Source organism: Pleurodeles waltl, chromosome 7 (assembly GCF_031143425.1).
Source record: "Pleurodeles waltl isolate 20211129_DDA chromosome 7, aPleWal1.hap1.20221129, whole genome shotgun sequence".
Lineage (NCBI taxonomy): Eukaryota > Metazoa > Chordata > Amphibia > Caudata > Salamandridae > Pleurodeles > Pleurodeles waltl.
This window is the reverse complement of record NC_090446.1, coordinates 1547341489-1547360461: the sequence shown is the minus strand read 5'-3', so window position 1 is coordinate 1547360461 and position 18973 is coordinate 1547341489. Positions and strand designations below refer to the sequence as shown.

General features: G+C 51.4%; 1 protein-coding gene across 3 annotated transcripts in view; it reads right to left on the bottom strand.

The window, feature by feature from the left end:
• The window catches only part of CBLC (Cbl proto-oncogene C), a 195336-nt gene extending 186012 nt beyond the window's left edge, over positions 1 to 9324 (bottom strand). For all 3 annotated transcript variants that reach the window (XM_069201446.1, XM_069201448.1, XM_069201447.1), the window contains exon 1: positions 8878 to 9324. In XM_069201446.1, the coding sequence (XP_069057547.1) occupies positions 8878 to 9218 (341 nt within the window). In that variant the 5' untranslated portion in view covers positions 9219 to 9324. The remainder of the gene's footprint in view (positions 1 to 8877) is intronic.
• Between the last annotated feature and the right edge of the window lie 9649 nt (positions 9325 to 18973).

Sequence of the window (18973 nt, the reverse complement as noted above, 5' to 3'; positions counted from 1 at the left end):
ACTGATAGCTCAGATGTAGAGAAGACTGATAATGAGAGCTCAGATGTAGACTAGACTGATACCAATAACTCAGATGTAGACTGATAATGAGAGCTCAGATGTAGAGTAGACTGATACCAATAGCTCAGATGTAGCGTAGACTGATAGCTCAGATGTAGAGTAGACTGATACCGATAGCTGAGATGTAGAGTAGACTGATAGCTCAGAGGTGGAGTAGACTGATACCGATATCTCAGATGTAGAGTAGACTGATAGCTCAGATGTAGAGTAGACTGATACTGATAGCTCAGATGTAGAGTAGACTGATACTGAAAGCTCAGATGTAGAGTAGACTGATATTGAGGGCCCAGATGTGGACTGATAATGAGAGTTCAGGTAAACATACTCTCAGACCAGGTTCGGAAACTCTAAGGCCACTGCACCTCTTCATATAATGGGGGATTTTGAGGTCATATTGAGGACATTTTTAGTCCAATTTACCCTACCGTGGTGATTGATGGGCAAACCAAAGATCCTAAGAACATGTTCAATGTGATACCATTGATCTATCAAGCTTTCACAAGGGCTTAAAAGGAGAACAGGGACACAAAGTGCTCGACACACTGATCAACTTAGTCAATTCATGCAAAGAAATGATCCCCTTTAATCCACTGAGATCAATAAACTTTTTAACCTAAACTAAGCAAAGGTCAAACATGAATATTAAATGGATCTTCAACAACAATCTTCTCAAAACAAGCCCTTGTATGGTAAAGTTTCGGTCACAGGTCTTGGGTACTGTCCTTTCCCTCTTGTGCCCCAGGGACTTGCATACTGTGATGTCTTCTGGTGCCCCAGGGTCTTGGGTTCTGTGGTTTCCACTTGTGCCCCAGGGTCTTGCATCTTGAATACTGTGGTATCCTCTGGTGTCTCAGGGTCTTGGGTACTGTGGTTTCCATTGGTGCCCCAGGGTCTTGGATCTTGAATACTGTGGCATCCACTGATACCACAGGGTCTTGGGTACTGTAGTTTTCACAGGCACCCTAGAGTGATAAGTACTGTGGCCTCTACTGGTGCCATGGGGCCTTAGGTACTGTGGTTTCCACTTGTTCCTCAATGTCTTGGGTACTGCCGATCCCACTGGTGCCCCAGGGTCTTGAGTACTGTGGTTTCCACCGGTGCCTCAGGGTCTTGGGTACTGTGGTTTCTACTGGTGGCCCACGGTCTTGGGTACTGAAATGACCACTGGTACTGAAGGGCCTTGGGTACTGTGGTTTCCACTGGTGCCTCAGGGTCTTGGGTACTGAAATGACCACTGGTACCGTAGGGTCTTGGATACTGTGGTTTCCACTCGCTCCATTTGCAACTAGTGAGATCGCAATAAGTGAAGAAGTTAACAAAGGAATAACAATGAAGGACAGTTCTAGCTTTTCCCTAAAGGTGTCTATTGAACGCACAGTAATGACACACCTTGACATCTTTAAAAAAAAAAAACAGTTATCACGCGCGGAACATCGTGCCGGCTGTATGTCATGAAGTCTAAAGAAAACTGCCATTATATGGACTGCTGAGAGCATTTGTTTCTTGACGCACACAAGGGTAAAATACACAGAAAGCATGCAAGTGATTCCCTAAGGTTGCACAGAGTTAATACTATATTTCTAGAGTCCCAAACCTGAGGAATTTGGTGTGGCCCTGATGATGACCTCTTACCAAAATGTATGCCCTGGTTTTGATAGAAGTCGAAACGTGCTGGTTAATGTAATTTGAGGAAAACGCTTGAATGGCCCAGTGTGATCATCTGTTATAGAAGGAAGTGATTACCCTTCACGGAAATTGTTTATGGAACTAGAATTGAAGAGGCCAATTCCTCAAAATTCTAGTGGCCATTAGATGATGTTGGACCTGACAGCCTTTTGGTGGGCCTCCCCCAACATTTTGCCTACCTCCCTCCACTTTTCTGCCACTGTTTCTGCTGGTTTTAGGACTCAGCACACTTTATCACTGCTAACCAGTGCTAAAGTGCATATGCTGTCTCCCTTAAACATGGTAACATTGGTTCCTTCCCAATTGGGATATTTAATTTACTTGTAATTCCCTAGTAAAGTGCACTGCATGTGCCCAGCGCCTGTATGTCTGTAGGAGGCTGGCCTGGCTTGTAGTGGGTACCTTGTGGTCCTTACACCTTTTGCCAGGTCCAGTTATCCCTTATTAGTAGATTAGAGGTGTTCTAGCAGCTTAGGCTGATAGAGGTAGCTATAGCAGAGCAGCTTAGGCTGAACTAGGAGACATGCAAAGGTTCTACTATACCACTTATATCACTAAGCACTATATCATAAGAAAACACGATACTCAGAGTTACTAAAAATAAAGGTACTTTATTTTAGTGACAATATGCCAAAAGTATCTCAGAGGATATACTCCCTTAGGTCAGAAGATGTCCCACGGCGTTCTGGATGATGCAGAGTTGTTTCCACGCAGAAAGACTGCAATCAAGCCTTGCTAGCTGCAAGAGTCATGGTTAAGGATTTTGGGTGTTGCCAGGGCCCAGGAAGAACCAGAAGGTCGCCCCTTGGAGGAGGAGACAGAGGGGGCGCTTAGCAACACAGAGAGCCCACGCAGAAGCAGGCAGCACCTGCAGAAGCACCTGAGCAGGCACTTAGAAGATCTGAGGATGACGGTCGACTCAGAACAACAAAAGAGGGTCCCACGACGTCGGAGTCCAACTCAGCGAGTTGGGCAATGCAGGACGGAGTGCTGGGGGCCTGGGCTAGGCTGTGCACAAAGGAAGTCTTGCAAAAGTGCACATAACCCCAAACAGCTGCAGTTCACGCAGTACACAGGATTACGGTCTGGCGTGGGGAGGCAAGGACTTACCTCCAACAAATTTGGACAGAAGGGCCACTGGACTGTCGGGGAAACTTGGACCCAGCTCCTGTGTTCCAGGGACCATGCTCGGCAGGATGAGAGGGGACCCAGAGGACCAGTGATGCAGAAGTTTGGTGTCTGCGTTGGCAGGGGGAAGATTCCGTCGACCCACAGGAGATTTCTTCTTGGCTTCCAGTGCAGGGTGAAGGCAGACAGCCCTCAGAGCATGCACCACCAGGAAACAGTCGAGAAAGCCGGCAGGATGAGGTGCTACAATGTTGCTGGTAGTCTTCTTGCTACTTTGTTGCGATTATGCAGGTGTCCTGGAGCAGTCAGCTGTCGATCCTTGGCAGAAGTCGAAGAGGGAAGTGTAGAGGAACTCTGGTGAGTCCTTGCATTCGTTATCTGGTGAGATACCCACAGGAGAGACCCTAAATAGCCCACAGAGGAGGATTGGCTACAGAGAAAGCTAAGCACCTATCAGGAGGGGTCTCTGATGTCACCTGCTGGCACTGGCCACTCAGAGCTGTCCATTGTGCCCTCACACCTCTGCATCCACAATGGCAGAGGTCTGGGACACACTGGAGGAGCTCTGGGCACCTCCCCTGGGAGGTGCTGGTCAGGGGAGTGGTCACTCCCCTTTCCTTTGTCCAGTTTCACGCCAGAGCAGGGCTGGGGGGATCCCTGAACCGGTGTAGACTGGCTTATGCAAGGAGGGCACCATCTGTGCCCATCAAAGCATTTCCAGGGGCCAGGAGAGGCTAATCCTCCCAGGCCCTTCACACCTATTTCCAAAGGGAGCGGGTGTAACACCCTTTCTCAGAGGAAATCCTTTGTTCTGCCTACCTGGGACTGGGCTGCCCAGGCCCTAGGGGGGGCAGAAACCTGTCTGAGGGTTGGCAGCAGCGGTAGCTTGAGAGAAAACCCCGGGAAGTTAGTTTGGCAGTACCCAGGCTCTATGCTGGAGACCCGGGGATGCACGGAATTGTCCCCCCAACACCAGAATGGTATTGGGGTGACAATTCCATGATCCTAGACATGTTACATGGCGATGTTTAGAGTTACCATTGTGACGCTACATATTGGTATAGACCTATATGTAGTGCACGCGTGTAATGGTGTCCCCGCACTCACAAAGTCCGGGGAAATTGCCCTGAACATTGTGGGGGCACCTTGGCTAGTGCCAGGGTGCCCACACACTAAGTAACTTTGCACCTAACCTTCACTAAGTGAGGGTTAGTCATATAGATGAATTATAAGTTACTTAAGTGCAGTGTAAAATGGCTGTGAGATAACGTGGACGTTATTTTACTCAGGCTGCAGTGGAGGCCTGTGTAAGAATTGTCAGAGCTCCCTATGGGTGGCAAAAGAAATGCTACAACCCATAGGGGTTTCCTGGAACCCCAATACCCTGGGTACCTAGGTACCATATACTAGGGAACTATAAGGGTGTTCCAGTGTGCTAATCAGAATTGGGAAAATTAGTCACTAGCCTGCAGTGACAATTTTAAAAAGGAGAGATAGCATAAACACTGAGGTTCTGGTTAGCAGAGCCTCTGTGATACAGTTAGGCACCACACAGGGAACACATATAAGACACAAACATATGAGCACTGGGGTCCTGGCTAGCAGGATCCCAGTGATACATAACAAACATACTGACAACATAGGGTTTTCACTATGAGCACTGGGCCCTGGCTTGCAGGATCCCAGTGAGACAGTAAAAACACCCTGACATATACTGACAAACAGGCCAAAAAGTGGGGCTAACAAGGCTAGAAAGAGGCTACCTTGCTACAATATTAAATGCTTCTAGTGGGCATGCAGCACTGATTGTGCCACCTATATAAGTAGCCTCTTAGCCCCTTAACTATGTTTCAGGCCTTCCATTGCAAGGACTTTGTGTGCAGTTTCACTGCCACTTTGACTTGGCATTTAAAACTACTTGCCAAGCCTTAAACTCCCCTTTCTCTAGATATAAGCCACCCCTACCGAAGGCCCTAGGTAACCCATAGGGCGGGGTGCTATGTAAGTAAAAGTAGCACATGTACCTAAGTGTTTTACATATCCTGGTAGTGAAAAACTCATAAATTCATTTCCACTACTGTGAGGCCTGCTCCTCTCATAGACTAGCATTAGAATTGCCCTCATATACTTTTAAGTGGTAGATTCTGAATTGGAAGGAGTAGCCCTGTCATGTTTAGTATGGCCAGAATGGTAATAGAAAATCCTGTTTACTGGTGGAGTTGGATTTAATATTACTATTTTAGAAATACCACTTTTAGAAAGTGGGTATTTCTCTGCATGTACTGCCATCTGTGCCCTGCAGCCTGTCTCCAGTCCACTTCTGGTCTGTGCTGGTTGACAGCTCCCCTTCTGCATTCTACCTAGACAGCCATAAACGCAGGACACTCAATCACATCTGCATTCATTTTCATACTGAATCGGTCTCCCTGGACAGGAAGGGTGGAGGGTCTCTCTCTTACACTTCAAAGGAAAGTGGCCTGCCCTCACACAAAGGACTGATAACCCCACTCAGGGATCCTGACAGACAGGACTGGGTTGAAAGGGGAACGTTTGCACTTCAAAACCACACATCAACTGCATTTCTGGTTATATAAACTGGGTCTCTGACCCCTCCAAATCAGACACTTCTGGACCTACACCTGCACCCTGTCAGAAGGACTGCCTTGCTGCCCAAAGGACTCATCTAGACTGCTTTGCTGAGAAGGACTGCTACCCTGCTGGCCTCTGACCTTGCTTGAAGGACTCTGCCTTCCCTAAACGTGCTCTCCAACGGCTTGGATTGAGATTGCCTCCTGTTCTGAAGTCTCAGGGCCAACTAAGACTTCACCAGCTAGCTTTTATCTCATTCTCTGACTTTAGCAATACCAAGATGGACTTCAGCACTGCCAGCACCGTCGCCACAGCTTCTCCCACCTCATGGACCTCACTGCACGCGACGACCGTGGCCTGCAACGCAAATGCGACATTGCCACAACGCCTCCAACTTCACGCAATGTGATTGCAGAACTGGGAAGTCGACTCCTTACATCCTGACTGACTGGATTCATCGACAACGCCAGATCACAGGGAACCGACGGCTCGCCACCGATGCTGCACCAACTCCCTCTGCAACCGGACAGAACCGATGCCTCACCTCTCCGGATGCCGTAACAGACTGGCACTGCACCGGCTCCAGCGACGCTTCATCTCCACGACTCCGTGCAACATCTTTCTTTCTTCGTTTCCAAAGGTACTGTGCCTGGGGGCCCATGTGACTCTGTGACTGGCACCTGTGGTGTCAGATTGTTGGGAACGACTCTGTCAATGACGCCAAGACAGCCCCAGTTGGAGCTATTGTGCTTCTAAGCACTTTATTGGGATTTAGGGGGTCATTACGACCCCGGTGGCCGGCGGTATGTTGGCAGTAACACCACCAACAGGCTGGCGGTGTTCCGCCAGCAATTATGACCGTGGCGGAATTGCCACGGCCATACCGCCGGCCCCTTCATTTTCCCGCCAGGATTCCGCCTGGCAGTCATAATCCCCAGGGCAGCGGTGCAAGCACCGCTGCCCTGGGGATTATGAGTCCCCGACAGCCGGCCTGTCCGTGGCGGTACACACCGCCATGGAAAGGCCGGCGGTAAGGGGACTTGGGGTGCCCCTGGGGGCCCCTGCACTGCCCATGCACTTGGCATGGGCAGTGCAGGGGCCCCCAGGCATAGCCCGTCGCGCATTTCACTGCCCGAATTTCGGGCAGTGAAATGCGCGACAGGTGCTACTGCACCCGCTGCACATCACCATTGCCGACCGGCTCAATTACGAGCCGGCTGCAATGTTGATGTGACATTTCCGCTGGCCCAGCGGAAATGTCATAATAGGGAGACAGGAATACCGCCGGCAATGCGGTATTCTGTCTCCCGCGTCCTCGGCGGTCTTTTCAAAAGACCGCCAAGGTCGTAATGACCCCCTTAGTCTAGAAAATTCATAAATGTGCTTGTGTAGATTGGGCTTTTATCTTTTCAACAATATTTTATTCAGATAAATATTCTCTATTTTACTAAACCTGTGTGGTGTATTTTTGTGGTATTTTCACTGTTGTTGTATAAGTTCTGCACAAATACTTTACACATTGCCTTCCAAGTTAAGCCTGCCTGCTCAGTGCCAAGCTGCCAGCGGGTGGGCACAGGATAATTTGGATTGTGTGTGACTTACCCTGACTAAGATTGTGCTCCCTACTGGGACAAGGGTGTATACCTCTGCCAACTAGAGACCAGTTCTAACAGTTTCTAACAAATGAACTCTTGTGTTTGAAGCTATTCCAGAAGTAAGCTCCTATGGACAGAACAGGGACAGGACTCCCGGCAGTTAGTCCATGTATATGTTAGAGTCAGACGGATGTGATTAGTCTCTTTACTGTGTGTAACATCAGGCGATTTTAGTCGTGTGGTTTTCGTGTTTTTTGGTGACTTAGGGCCAGATGTAGCAAAGGTTTTTCCCCATTCTGTGTCTATGGGAAAAAGTGTTCGTACATATGGCCCTTATTCACTTATAACCATTTGATATGAGGTGATGGTATAAAACTGATACGGAAATGAAACAAAATGAAACAAGAAATATATTAATGTACAGACAAGATTGATGTACTGTAATGTATCAAATAGATTAATCAATATCCGGGGCGGGGGGGGTCTCCTTTTGCTGTTGTTTTACCAACTGATCTCTTCCCTTCTTTGGCCTAACAGGACCAAACCCCTTTGATTAAGAGTTACTTAGACCTGAAGGTCTTGGATCTTGAATACTGTGGTTTCCACTGGTGCCCCAGGGTCTTGAATACCACAGCAACCACTGGTACCACAGGATCTTGGGTCCTGTGGTTTCTCCCCACTCCCTAGTATCTAGGATTTAGAATTCCGTGGCATCCATTGATGCCTCCGGGTCTTGGGTGCTGTGGTTTCCGCTGGGGCCTGAGGGTCTTGGGTATTGGGGCATCCACTGGTGTGAAGTGGCATAGGCTTGGATCTCTGATACTGTCTGTTGTTTCTAAGGGCTGTAAGTAACATGTGTTACCATTTCCTGATTCTATCACACTGCTAACCTATTAAGGATTGAACGCTGAATTGGCCCTGCAGCCTTACATCTGGGTGGTGATCTTACTTGTCCCAGGCAGTCTCACTTGCCCTTGGTGGTCGTGTCTGTTGGTGGGGATCTCATCTGTCCGTGGCAGCCTCACCTATCCCTGGTAGTCTCACCTGCCTCTGGCGGTCTCATCAGTATGAGAAGGTCTCACCTGCCCCTGGCGGTCTCATCAGTAGCTGAAGGTCTTACCTATCAGTGGTAGTCTCATCTGCCCCTGGTGGTCTCATCAGTAGGTGAAGGTCTCACCTGTCCCTGGCGGCCTCGTCTATCCCTGGAGGTCTCATCTCTGCATGGAGGTCTCACCTGCCCCTGGTGGTCCCACCTGCCCCCGGCGGTCTCACCTGCTCCTGGTGGTCTCATCAGTAGGTGCAGGTCTCACCTGTCCCTGGTGGTCCCACCTGCCCCCGGCTGTCTCACCTGTCCATGGTGGTCTCACCTGTCCCTGGTGGTCCCACCTGCCCCCGAGTGTCTCATCAGTAGGTGGAGGTCTCACCTGCCCCTGGTGGCCTCACCTGCCCCCGGCGGTCTCACCTGTGGGTGGAGTCTCACCTGTCCCTGGTGGTCTCACCTGTGGGTGGAGGTCTCACCTGCCTCTGGTGGTCCCACCTGCCCCCGACTGTCTCATCAGTAGGTGGAGGTCTCACCTGCCCCTGGTGGCCTCACCTGCCCCCGGCGGTCTCACCTGTGGGTGGAGTCTCACCTGTCCCTGGTGGTCTCACCTGTGGGTGGAGGTCTCACCTGTCCCTGGTGGTCCCACCTGCCCCTGGCTGTCTCACCCGCCCCCGGCTGCCTCACCTGCCCCGGCGCTCTCACCTGTGGGTGGAGGTCTCACCTGCCCCTGGTGGTCCCACCTGCCCCCGGCTGCCTCACCTGCCCCGGCGCTCTCACCTGTGGATGGAGGTCTCCTCGTAGATCTTCTCCCCCGCCTCCTTGAAGAGCTGGATGGCCTGCTTGGTCTTGCTCAGCAGGTTGCCCAGGTAGACCCGGAAGTAGGTGTCGTCCGAGAAGAGGTTGAGGGAGACCTGCTGCTCCAGCGATCGAAGCACCTTGAAGATCTCGGGCAGGATCCCCAGCAGGTAGGGGGGGCTGTTCTTCAGCTTCAGCCGGGGGCTCTGGCACAGCTTGGTCAGCTTCTCCAGCTCCCGTAGCGCCTTGTGTAGCGTCTTACTGTCCACCCTCAGGACGGCGCCCCCCTTGGAGGCCCCGGGTTGCCCCCCTGCCGAGGCCATGCCAGCCCTGGGAGCCCGCACCCAGCGGGCACTTCCTGCTGTCAGAGTGAGAGCAGAGCAGGTGGGTGAGGCCAGGAGGGAGGGAGGAGTGAGGGCGGAGAGGGTGGGAGGGTAGAGGGACGGCACAGAAGAGAGAGGAGAGAGAGGGAGGGAGGAGAGAGAGGAAGGGAGAGAGGGAGGAGAGAGAGGAAGGGAGAGAGGAAGAGAGGCGAGAGAGGAGAGAGGGAGAGGAAGGAGGGAGAGGAAGGAAAGAGAGTAGGGAGGAGAGAGAGTAGGGAGGAGAGAGAGAGGAGAGAGAGGGAGGAGAGGTAGAGAGGAGAGAGGGAGGAGAGAGCGAGAGAGGGAGGAGAGGGTGTGAGGTAGAAGGACGGCACAGAAGAGAGAGAAGAGAGAGAGGGAGGGAGGAGAGGAAGGGAGTAGAGACGGAGGAGAGATGGGAGAGAGGAGAGAGAGGGAGAGAGGACAGAGAAAGAGGGAGGAGAAAGAGAGAGAGAGTAGGGAGGAGAAAGGGAGGAGAGAGAGGGAGGGAGGAGAGAGAGGGAGGGAGAGAGGGGGGAGAGAGAGGAAGGGAAGGGAGAGAGAGGCGAGAGTAAGAGGAAGGAGAGAGAGGGAGGAAAGAGAGTAGGGAGGAGCGAGAGAGAGGAAAGAGGGAGAGGAAGGAGAAAGAGGGAGGAGAAAGGGAGGAGAGAGAGTAGGGAGGGGAGAGAGAGAGAGGAGAGAGAGGGAGGGAGGAAAGAAAGGGAGGAGGGAGGGAGAGCGGGAGGAGAGAGAGGGAGGGAAGGGAGAGAGGGAGAGAGGAGAGAGGGAGAGAAAGAAGAGAGAGGGAGGAGAGAGAGTAGAGAGTAGAGAGAGGGAGAGAGGGAGAGGAAGGAGAGAGAGGGAGGAGAGAGAGTAGGGAGGGGAGAGAGAGAGAGAGGAGAGAGAGGGTTGGAGGAGAGAGGGGAGATAGGAGAGAGAGGGAGAAGAAGGAGACAGGGGGAGGAGAGAGGGAGAGAGAGAGTAGGGAGGAGAGAGAGAAGAGAGAGAGGGAGGGAGGAGAGGGAGGGAGGAGAGAGGGAAGAGAAAGGGAGGGGAGAGAGGGATGGAGGAGAGAGGGGAGAGAGAAGAGAGGAAGGAGAGAGAGTAGAGAGGAGAGATGGAGAGTAGGGAGGAGAGAGAGAGAGGAGAGGGAGGGAGGGAGGAGAGAGAGGGACAGAGGGAGGAGAGAAAGGGAGGAGAGAGCGAGAGAGGAGAGGGTGTGAGGTAGAAGGAAGGCACATAAGAGAGAGGAGAGAGAGAGGGAGGGAGGAGAGGGAGGGAGTAGAGACGGAGGAGAGATGGGAGAGAGGAGAGAGAGAGAGGGAGAGAGGACAGAGAAAGAGGGAGGAGAAAGGGAGAGAGAGTAGGGAGGAGAGGGAAGGAGGGAGGAGAGAGGGAGGAGAGGGTGGGAGGGAAGAGGGACGGCACAGAAGAGAGAGGAGAGAGAGGGAGGGAAGAGAGGGAGGGAGAGAGGGAGGAGAGAGGGAGGAAGGAGAGAGGAGAGAGGGAGAGGAAGTAGAAAGAGGGAGGAGAGGGAGAGAGAGAGAGAGAGGGAGGGAGGAGAGAGAGGGAGGAGAGAGAGGGACAGAGGGAGGAGAGAGAGGGAGGAGAGAGAAAGGGAGGGAGGAGAGGGAGGGACGGAGGGAGGTGAGGGAGGGAGGGAGTAGAGACGGAGGAGAGAGAGAGATGTAGGAGAGATGGGAGAGAGGAGACAGAGAGGACAGAGAAAGAGGGAGGAGAAAGGGAGAGAGAGAGTAGGGAAGAGAGAGGGAGGGGAGGGAGGGAGGAGAGAGAGGAAGGAGAGGGTGGGAGTGTAGAAAGGTAGTAGGAGGGCACAATTACAGAGGAGAGGGAGGGAGGAGAGAAGGAGGAAAGGGTAGGAGGGAGGGGAGAGAGAGGGAGTGAGGAGAGAGGGAGGAGAGGGAGGAGAGAGAGGGAGTGATGAGGGAGGAGAGGAAGGAGAGAGAGGGAGAGAGGAGAGAGGGAGGAGAGGAAGTGAGGGACAGAGGGGGAGCAGGAAGGAGACAGAGGGAGGACAGGAAGAGAGGAGAGAGGGAGGAGAGAGGGAGGAGAGAGAGGGAGGGAAGGGAGAGAGGGAGAGAGGAGTGAGATGGAGGAGAGGTAGGGAGGAGAGAGAGGGTTGGAGGAGAGAGGGGAGAGAGGAGAGAGAGGGAGAGGAAGGAGAAAGAGGGAGGAGTGAGGGAGAGAGAGAGTAGGGAGGAGAGAGAGAAGAGAGAGAGGGAGGAGAGGGAGGGAGGAGAGAGGGAGGAGAGAGGGGAGCGAGGGGAGAGAGAAGAGAGGAAGGAGAAAGAGGGAGGAGAGAGAGAGAGTAGGGAGGAGAGAGAGAGAGAGGAGAGAGAGAAGGAGGAGAGAGAGGGACAGAGGGAGGAGAGAGCAAGAGAGGGAGGAGAGGGTGTGAGGTAGAAGGAAGGCACAGAAGAGAGAGGAGAGAGAGAGGGAGGGGGGAGAGGGAGGGAGTAGAGACGGAGGAGAGATGGGAGAGAGGAGAGAGAGAGGGTGATAGGACAGAAAAAGAGGGAGGAGAAAGGGAGAAAGAGAGAGAGTAGGGAGGAGAGAGAGAGGAGAGGGAGGGAGGGAGGAGAGAGGGCGGAGAGGGTGGGAGGATAGAGGGACGGTACAGAAGAGAGAGGAGAGAGGGGGAGGGAAGAGAGAGAGGGAGGAGGGAGGGAGAGAGGGAGGAGGGAGAGGGAGGGAAGGGAGAGAGGAGAGAGGAGAGAGGGAGAGGAAGGGGAAAGAGGGAGGAGAGAGAGAGAGGAAGGGAGGAGAGAGAGGGAGGAGAGAGAGAGAGGGACAGAGGGAGGAGAGAGAGGGAGGGAGGAGAGGGAGTGAGTAGAGACAGAGGAGAGAGAGAGATGGAGAGATGGGAGAGAGAAGAGAGAGAGAGGACAGAGAAAGAGGGAGGAGAAAGGGAGAGAGAGAGAGTAGGGAGGAGAGAGGGAGGAGAGGGAGGGAGGGAGGAGAGAGAGGAAGGAGAGGGTGGGAGTGTAGAAAGGTAGTAGGAGGGCACCATTACAGAGGAGAGAGAGGAAAGAGAGAGGGAGGGAGGAGAGAGAGGGAGGAGAGATGGAGGAAAGAGTGGGAGGGAGGGGAGAGAGATGGAGTGAGGAGGGAGGAGAGAGAGGAGTGATGAGTGAGGGAGAAGCGGAAGGAGAGAGAGGGAGTGATGAGAGAGAGGGAGTGATGAGAGAGGGAGGAGAGGAAGAAGAGAGGGAGAGAGAGAGAGAGGAGAGGGAGGGAGGGACAGAGGGGGAGCAGGAAGGAGACAGAGGGAGGAGAGGAAGAGAGGAGAGAGGGAGGAAATGGTGGGAAGGTAGTAGGAAGGCACAGTACAGAGGAGAGAGAGGAAAGGGAGAGGGAGGGAAGAAAGGGAGGAGAGAAGGAGGGAGGGTAGAAGCAAGGCACAGGCACAGATGAGAGAGGAAAGAGAGAGAGAGTAGGGAGGAGGGAGGGGCGGGAGGGAGGAAGGAGAGAGAGGGAGGAGAGAGGGAGGAAAGGGTGGGAGGGAGGGGAGAGAGAGGGAGTGCTGAGAGAGGGAGGAGAGGGCGTGGGGAGAGAGGGAGGAGAGGAAGGAGAGAGAGGGAGGAGAGGGAGGGAGGGACAGAGGGGGAGCAGGAAGGAGACAGAAGGAGGAGAGGGAGAGAGGAGAGAGGGAGGAGAGAGGGAGGAGAGGTTGGGAGGTAGAAGGAGGCACAGAAGAGATATGAGAAGGAGGGAGGAGAGAGAGAGGGAGGGAGAGGGAGGAGGGAGAGACGAGAGAGAGGGAGGAGAGAGGGAGGCAAGGGTGGGAGGGTAGTATGAAGGCACCAGTACAGAGGAGAGAGAGGAAAGAGAGAGGAAGGGAGGAGAGAGAGGGAGGAGAGAGGGAGGGAAGGTAGAAGGAAGGCACAGACACAGATGAGAGAGGAGAGAGAGAGAGAGAGAGAGAGTAGGGAGGAGAGAGGGGCGGGAGGGAGGGAGGAGAGGGAGAGAAGGAGGAGAGTGAGGAGTGGAGGAGGGAGTGGAGAGAAGGAGGGAGAGAGGAGAGAGGAAGAAGAAAGAGGGAGGGGAGAGGGAGAGAGAGGAAAGAAAGAGAGGAGAGCAGGGAGAGAGAGGGAGGGAGAAGAGAGAGGGAGGGATGAGCGAAAGCGAGGGAGGGTAAAGGGAAGACAAAGGCAGAGAGGGAGAGGCTGAAGGAGGGCAGAACAAGGGAGGTGAAATGGGAGAGGGAAGGGAGAAGGAGAGCGCAGATAAAGAGGAAGAGAGAGGAATGTAAGGGAAGAAGCATTGTCAAAGCCGATAGGTCTCGCCTATCCTAAAACTATTGGCTTTGAGAACATGTTTTGCCTGGTTGCGCACAAGTGTGGCTGCTGTCCAGAGTGGCTAGACGTCAGCGGGGAGTGGAGCGGAGAGTAGAGTGCTGTAGATTGGATTTGTTGGAGTAGACTGTCCTAGAGTGGAGTCTGGGGAATAGAAAGTCTTAGAGTTGAGTAGAGGGGAGTCAAGATTAGTGGTTCAGCAGCAGAGAGTGCCCTAGAGTGAAGTGGAGTGAGGTGGAATAGGGTGGAGTGGGTTGGAGTGGATTGAGGTAGTGGGGGATTGGAGTGGATTGGATTGGAGAGGGGTGGAATGGATTAGCGTAGAGTGGGGTGGATGGAGTGGATTGGAGTAGGGTAGAATGGACTGGAGTGGGGTGGATTGGAAAGGGGTGAGGTGCTTTGATTTGGGGTGAAGTGGAGTGTTTTAGATTGGAATGGAGTAAACTGGAGTGGATTGTATGTGAGTGGGTTGGAGTATGGTGGATTGGATTGGAGTGGGGTGCATTGGATTGGAGTGGGGTGGATCAATGTGCTTTGGGGTGGGGTGGATTGTACTTGATTTAAGTGAATTATGTTGGATTGGACTGGAATGGAGTGGGGTAGATTAAGATGGATTGGATCAGAGTGTTATGGATTGGAGTGGGTGGATTTGGTTGGGGTGGATTGGGTTGAGGTATTGAGTGGGGTGGGATGTGTCATGGTAGATTAGACTGGAATGGGGTGGAATGAGTTTAAGTGGGTGGATTGAGTTGTATTGGACTGGAGTGGAGTAGGTTGGATCGGATTGGGGTAGATTACAATGGGATGGTGTAGATAGAACTAGGGTGGGGTGGACTGGGGTGAGGTGAGGCTGATTGGATACAAGAGAGGTAGATTGGATTGGGCTGGATTGGGGTAAATGGATTGATTGATGTTGGTTGGATTGGGGTGGGGTGAATTAGGATGGAGTGGGCAGATGGGAGTGGGGCAGATTGTTTTGAATTAAAGTGGGATAGATTTGAGTGGGTTAGATTGTTTTAGTCTGGAGTAGGGTGGATTGTGTTGGATTGGATTAGAGTGGGGTGTATTGGGGCACTGGGGTGGATTGGGGTGGCTTTTAATGGGCTGAATTGTGGTGCATTGGCTTGGTGTGGGATGGATTAGAAGTGGAATGGGGTGAATGCGGATGGAGGTGGTGGATTGGATTGGAGGGTGGGTATTGGAGTGGGGCAAATTGTTCTGAATTGGAGTGGGGCAGATTTGAGTGGGACTGATTGTTTTAGACTGGAGTGGGTAGGATAGAAGTGGGGCAGATTGGATTGGGGCAGATTGTTTTGGACTGAAGTGTGGCAAATGATTTTGGATCAGAGTGGGGCAAACTGGAGTGGAGAAGACTGTTTTAGAATGGAGTGGGGCAAATTGGAGAGGGTCAGATTGCAGGCTCAGACTGCAGCGCCTTGAGACCCTTACTGGTGAGTAGTGCGGTTTACAAATACTTTGAATGATTTTGGTGGATTGGATGGTGTGGGTAGGATTGGGCTGGGGTGGAGTAGATTGTTTTGGTTTGGAGTGGGGTAGATTGTTTTCGATTGAAGTGGGGCAGATTGTTTTGGATTGGAGTGAGGTGGAGTGTGGTAAATTGGATTGGGGTGGAGTGGAGTGAACTGGGGTGGATCGGGTTGGCGTGTGGTGGATTGGACTGGAGTGGGGCAGATTGTTTTGGATTGGAGTGGGGCAGATTGGATTAGGACAGAATGTTTTAGATTGGAGTGGGGTGGATTGTGGTGGATTGCCTTGGTGAGGGGGTGGATTTGATTGGAGTGGGGTGGATTGTGGTGAATTGTGTTGGTGGGGGTTTGGATCCAATCAGAGTGGGGTGAATTTGGATTTGCTGCACAAATATGTGTTAGAGCATAATTCATGAGATTACACATAAGAACAAAACTAAGTAGCTTTGCAATTTTTAGAACAAGATAATCATCATCTTCTGAGAACAGCACCCATGAGTGAAAACAAAAATAAAACACAAGAGCAAAGTGAGAAAAGATGACTCTGCAAACTGAAGGAAAGTTATCTATAGAAAATAAAACTTTGCAATTTTGTTTGTCCTACTGGGTTCCATTTTGCCACTCACATTCCTTCCGTTTGCAGGGAACTAGAAGGTAAAAAAACAAAATATTACCACAATCACATGGGGGAGTAGGGGACAGACACTGATTACGTTGAATTAACCACTGCTTGGACCCTGCTCCACAAAGAGATGCTGAGATGATGCTTGACCTGAAGTGACAAATTATGAGGCTGTATAGCCGAGTGCCATGCAAGCAAACCAATGGTGAGCGACAGGCGAGTTCCAAGCCCTTTACTGCACACAACAAAGTCTTGCGAGTCTCTTAAAAAGGAGAGATGGAGGGGAAAGAGTAGGAGGTAGGAAGGAGGAAAGACACAGAGGGAGAGATGTAGGACAGGAAGGGAGAGTAGGAAGGAGCTAGGGTGAAGATGGACGAGAGGAATTGAGAGTAGGAGGGAGGAGAGGGAAGAAGGAGGGGGGCAGGTGTAGGAGGCTGGCCATCCATGGAGTGTGCAAAGCTAGGCACACTGTGCAGGGGGTCCGGGCAACCAAACATTGGTTTCCAGAGGTAAAAAACTAGACCACCTAATGCTCTCATTTTTATGGTATCTGTTCGAGCAGTTAGGCTATTCTCGGAGAAGTGAAAAGCATTTGTTGTACTCAGTATCAATCATGCAACTCACACACTCAAAGGAATTTACAAAAATACTTCAGATTTTTATAGACATTTTAAGACCAAGATCATCAAAATTGGATAAGTACTTTGTAAGTTATGAATTTTAAAATATTAGAAAATGTATTGGTTCTGTGTGCAATTACGCACCATAGAAATCATTGGAGAAAATACTTTAATAATGCATAATAAATCAGGCAGTGCGTTTACCAATGTCTCCTTTTGCAAGTTTGTCATGGTCATCGGTGGGCCCTGTGGACCAGCTGGAGAAGTTTGGGCGGCTCCTTTAACTGGGGCTTCCTCCTGGTCATTTTTCAGTCCAGAGTGGACTAACCTTCTGGTTGTTTGATGTTAGGAGAGCGGTACCTGGGGCTATTGCACAGTTTGGACACTGGAGGTCACAGTGCCACCAAACTTGGCACACTTGCAGGGTTTGGGTGGCGTTTGGTCTGGTTGCGGTGTCCTGTGGACTTCACTGGTCTTCTGGTCTTTGTTGCAGGAAGGTGATGCCTTCACTCTGGAGGGAGATCTTCGGCAATTTTCAGAAGTGTTGATGTTCTTCTGGGGTTTGTAGAGGTCATCCAATGTCCAAGCAACCCCTCAGCAGTGATTGTCAAGTCCTGGGCGCAGCAGGCAGGATTTGGCGCCTTTTACTTGATGCAACAAGACTTTTCAGTTCTTGAGCCTTGGGTCTTCTTTGTTTCTGGTCTTCTTGTGTCCTTGGAATCTGAATCTCTGGTCTAGGGGGTGCCTATTAAATACTGTATTTTGTGGGCGTTTAGGGGAGTAACTGGTAGTAACCAATGGGTCATCTATCCTAGGGTGGCCACACCCACTAAGTGACACTTCCTGTGGGCAAAGGTTGCTTCCCTATCCCTGGCTGGCTATTTTCCTACTATGCAAGATGGAGGGAAATTAAATGGGTCACCTCACATGCAGCACCTTAGGGGTGGTGCAAGCTGCGCATGACCATTCCTCCTTTCCTTTGGGTGTTTTCCTAACGTTGCTCCCACCAAAACTGGGGGTCTGCAATGAGGGAGACCATCTGCTACTAGCAACAGGTTTGTGGGTCATGTTTCAAGGGTGACATGGTCTTTGAAGCTCGCTACCAGGGCGATGCACATTCCTTGGGGGAGTTGTGATAGCACCTCCACCCGTAAAGCGCTTTGTTCTGAGACCTAGAGAGCAGGATCTCCCACCCCAGTCTTGTCTGGTAGTGGCAGGCTGGTTCTGACAACCCAGCAACCATGCCAGGATAGTAAACTTTTGCAGGAGGCACCTCTAAGGTGACCCCTGGGTACATTTTAGGATAAATCCAATGCTGGCACCAGATTGGATTTATCATTCTGAGTTGTTTGATACCAAACAACCCAGAGTTCAGGGTGGCCATCCTGTAGCTGTGAAACTCGTACTGACTATTGTCCAGCACATGTATTAAAATGGCTGCTCTATTCACTTACTGTGTCCCAGGTTTGGCAAGGACACAGTAGGAGCATAAAAAAGAACACAGTAGGGGCATATTGCTCATACATCTATAATCATGAATACAGTACAGTGGACCCTGCCGTAGGGCTGGTAGGCCTGCCAGAGGGGTGACTTACCTGTATTGCATGTAGTGTATAGTAAACAGGGCACACAGGCAGTGTGCCATGTCAAGCTTATGTTTTAGGATTGTGTAGGAGGCTGGACTGGCTTGTAGTGAGTACCAAGGGGTACTTGCACCTTGCACCAGGCCCAGTTATCCCTTATTAGTGTATAGGGTGTCTAGCAGCTTAGGCTGATAGATAATGGTAGCTTAGCAGAGCAGCTTAGGCTGAACCAGGAGACGTGTGAAGCTACTACAGTACCACTTAGTGTCATATGCACAATATCATAAGAAAATACAATACACAGTTATACTAAAAATAAAGGTACTTTATTTTTATGACAATATGCCAAAGTATCTTAGAGTGTACCCTCAGTGAGAGGATAGAAAATATACACAAGATATATATACACAATAGCAAAAATATGCAGTATAGTCTTAGAAAACAGTGCAAACAATGTATAGTTACAATAGGATGCAATGGGGAAACATAGGGATAGGGGCAACACAAACCATATACTCCAAAAGGGGAATGCGAACCACGAATGGACCCCAAACCTATGTGACCTTGTAGAGGGTCGCTGGGACTATTAGAAAATAGTGAGAGTTAGAAAAATAACCCTCCCAAGACCCTGAAAAGTGAGTGCAAAGTGCACTAAAGTTACCCTAAGGACAAAGAAGTCGTGTTAGAGGAATAATGCAGGAAAGACACAAACCAACAATGCAACAACTGTGGATTTCCAATCTAGGGTACCTGTGGAACAAGGGGACCAAGTCCAAAAGTCACAAGCAAGTCGGAGATGGGCATATGCCCAGGAAATGCCAGCTGTGGATGCAAAGAAGCTTCTACTGGACAGAAGAAGCTGAGGTTTCTGCAGGAACGAAAAGGACTAGAGACTTTCCCTTTGGTGGACGGATCCCTCCCGCCGTGGAGAGTCGTGCAGAAGTGTTTTCCCGCCGAAAGAATGCCAACAAGCCTTGCTAGCTGCAAATCGTGAGGTTAGCGTTTTTGGACGCTGCTGTGGCCCAGGAGGGACCAGGAGGTCACAAATTGGACCAGGAGGTAGAGGGGACGTCGAGCAAGACAAGGAGCCCTCTCAGCAGCAGGTAGCA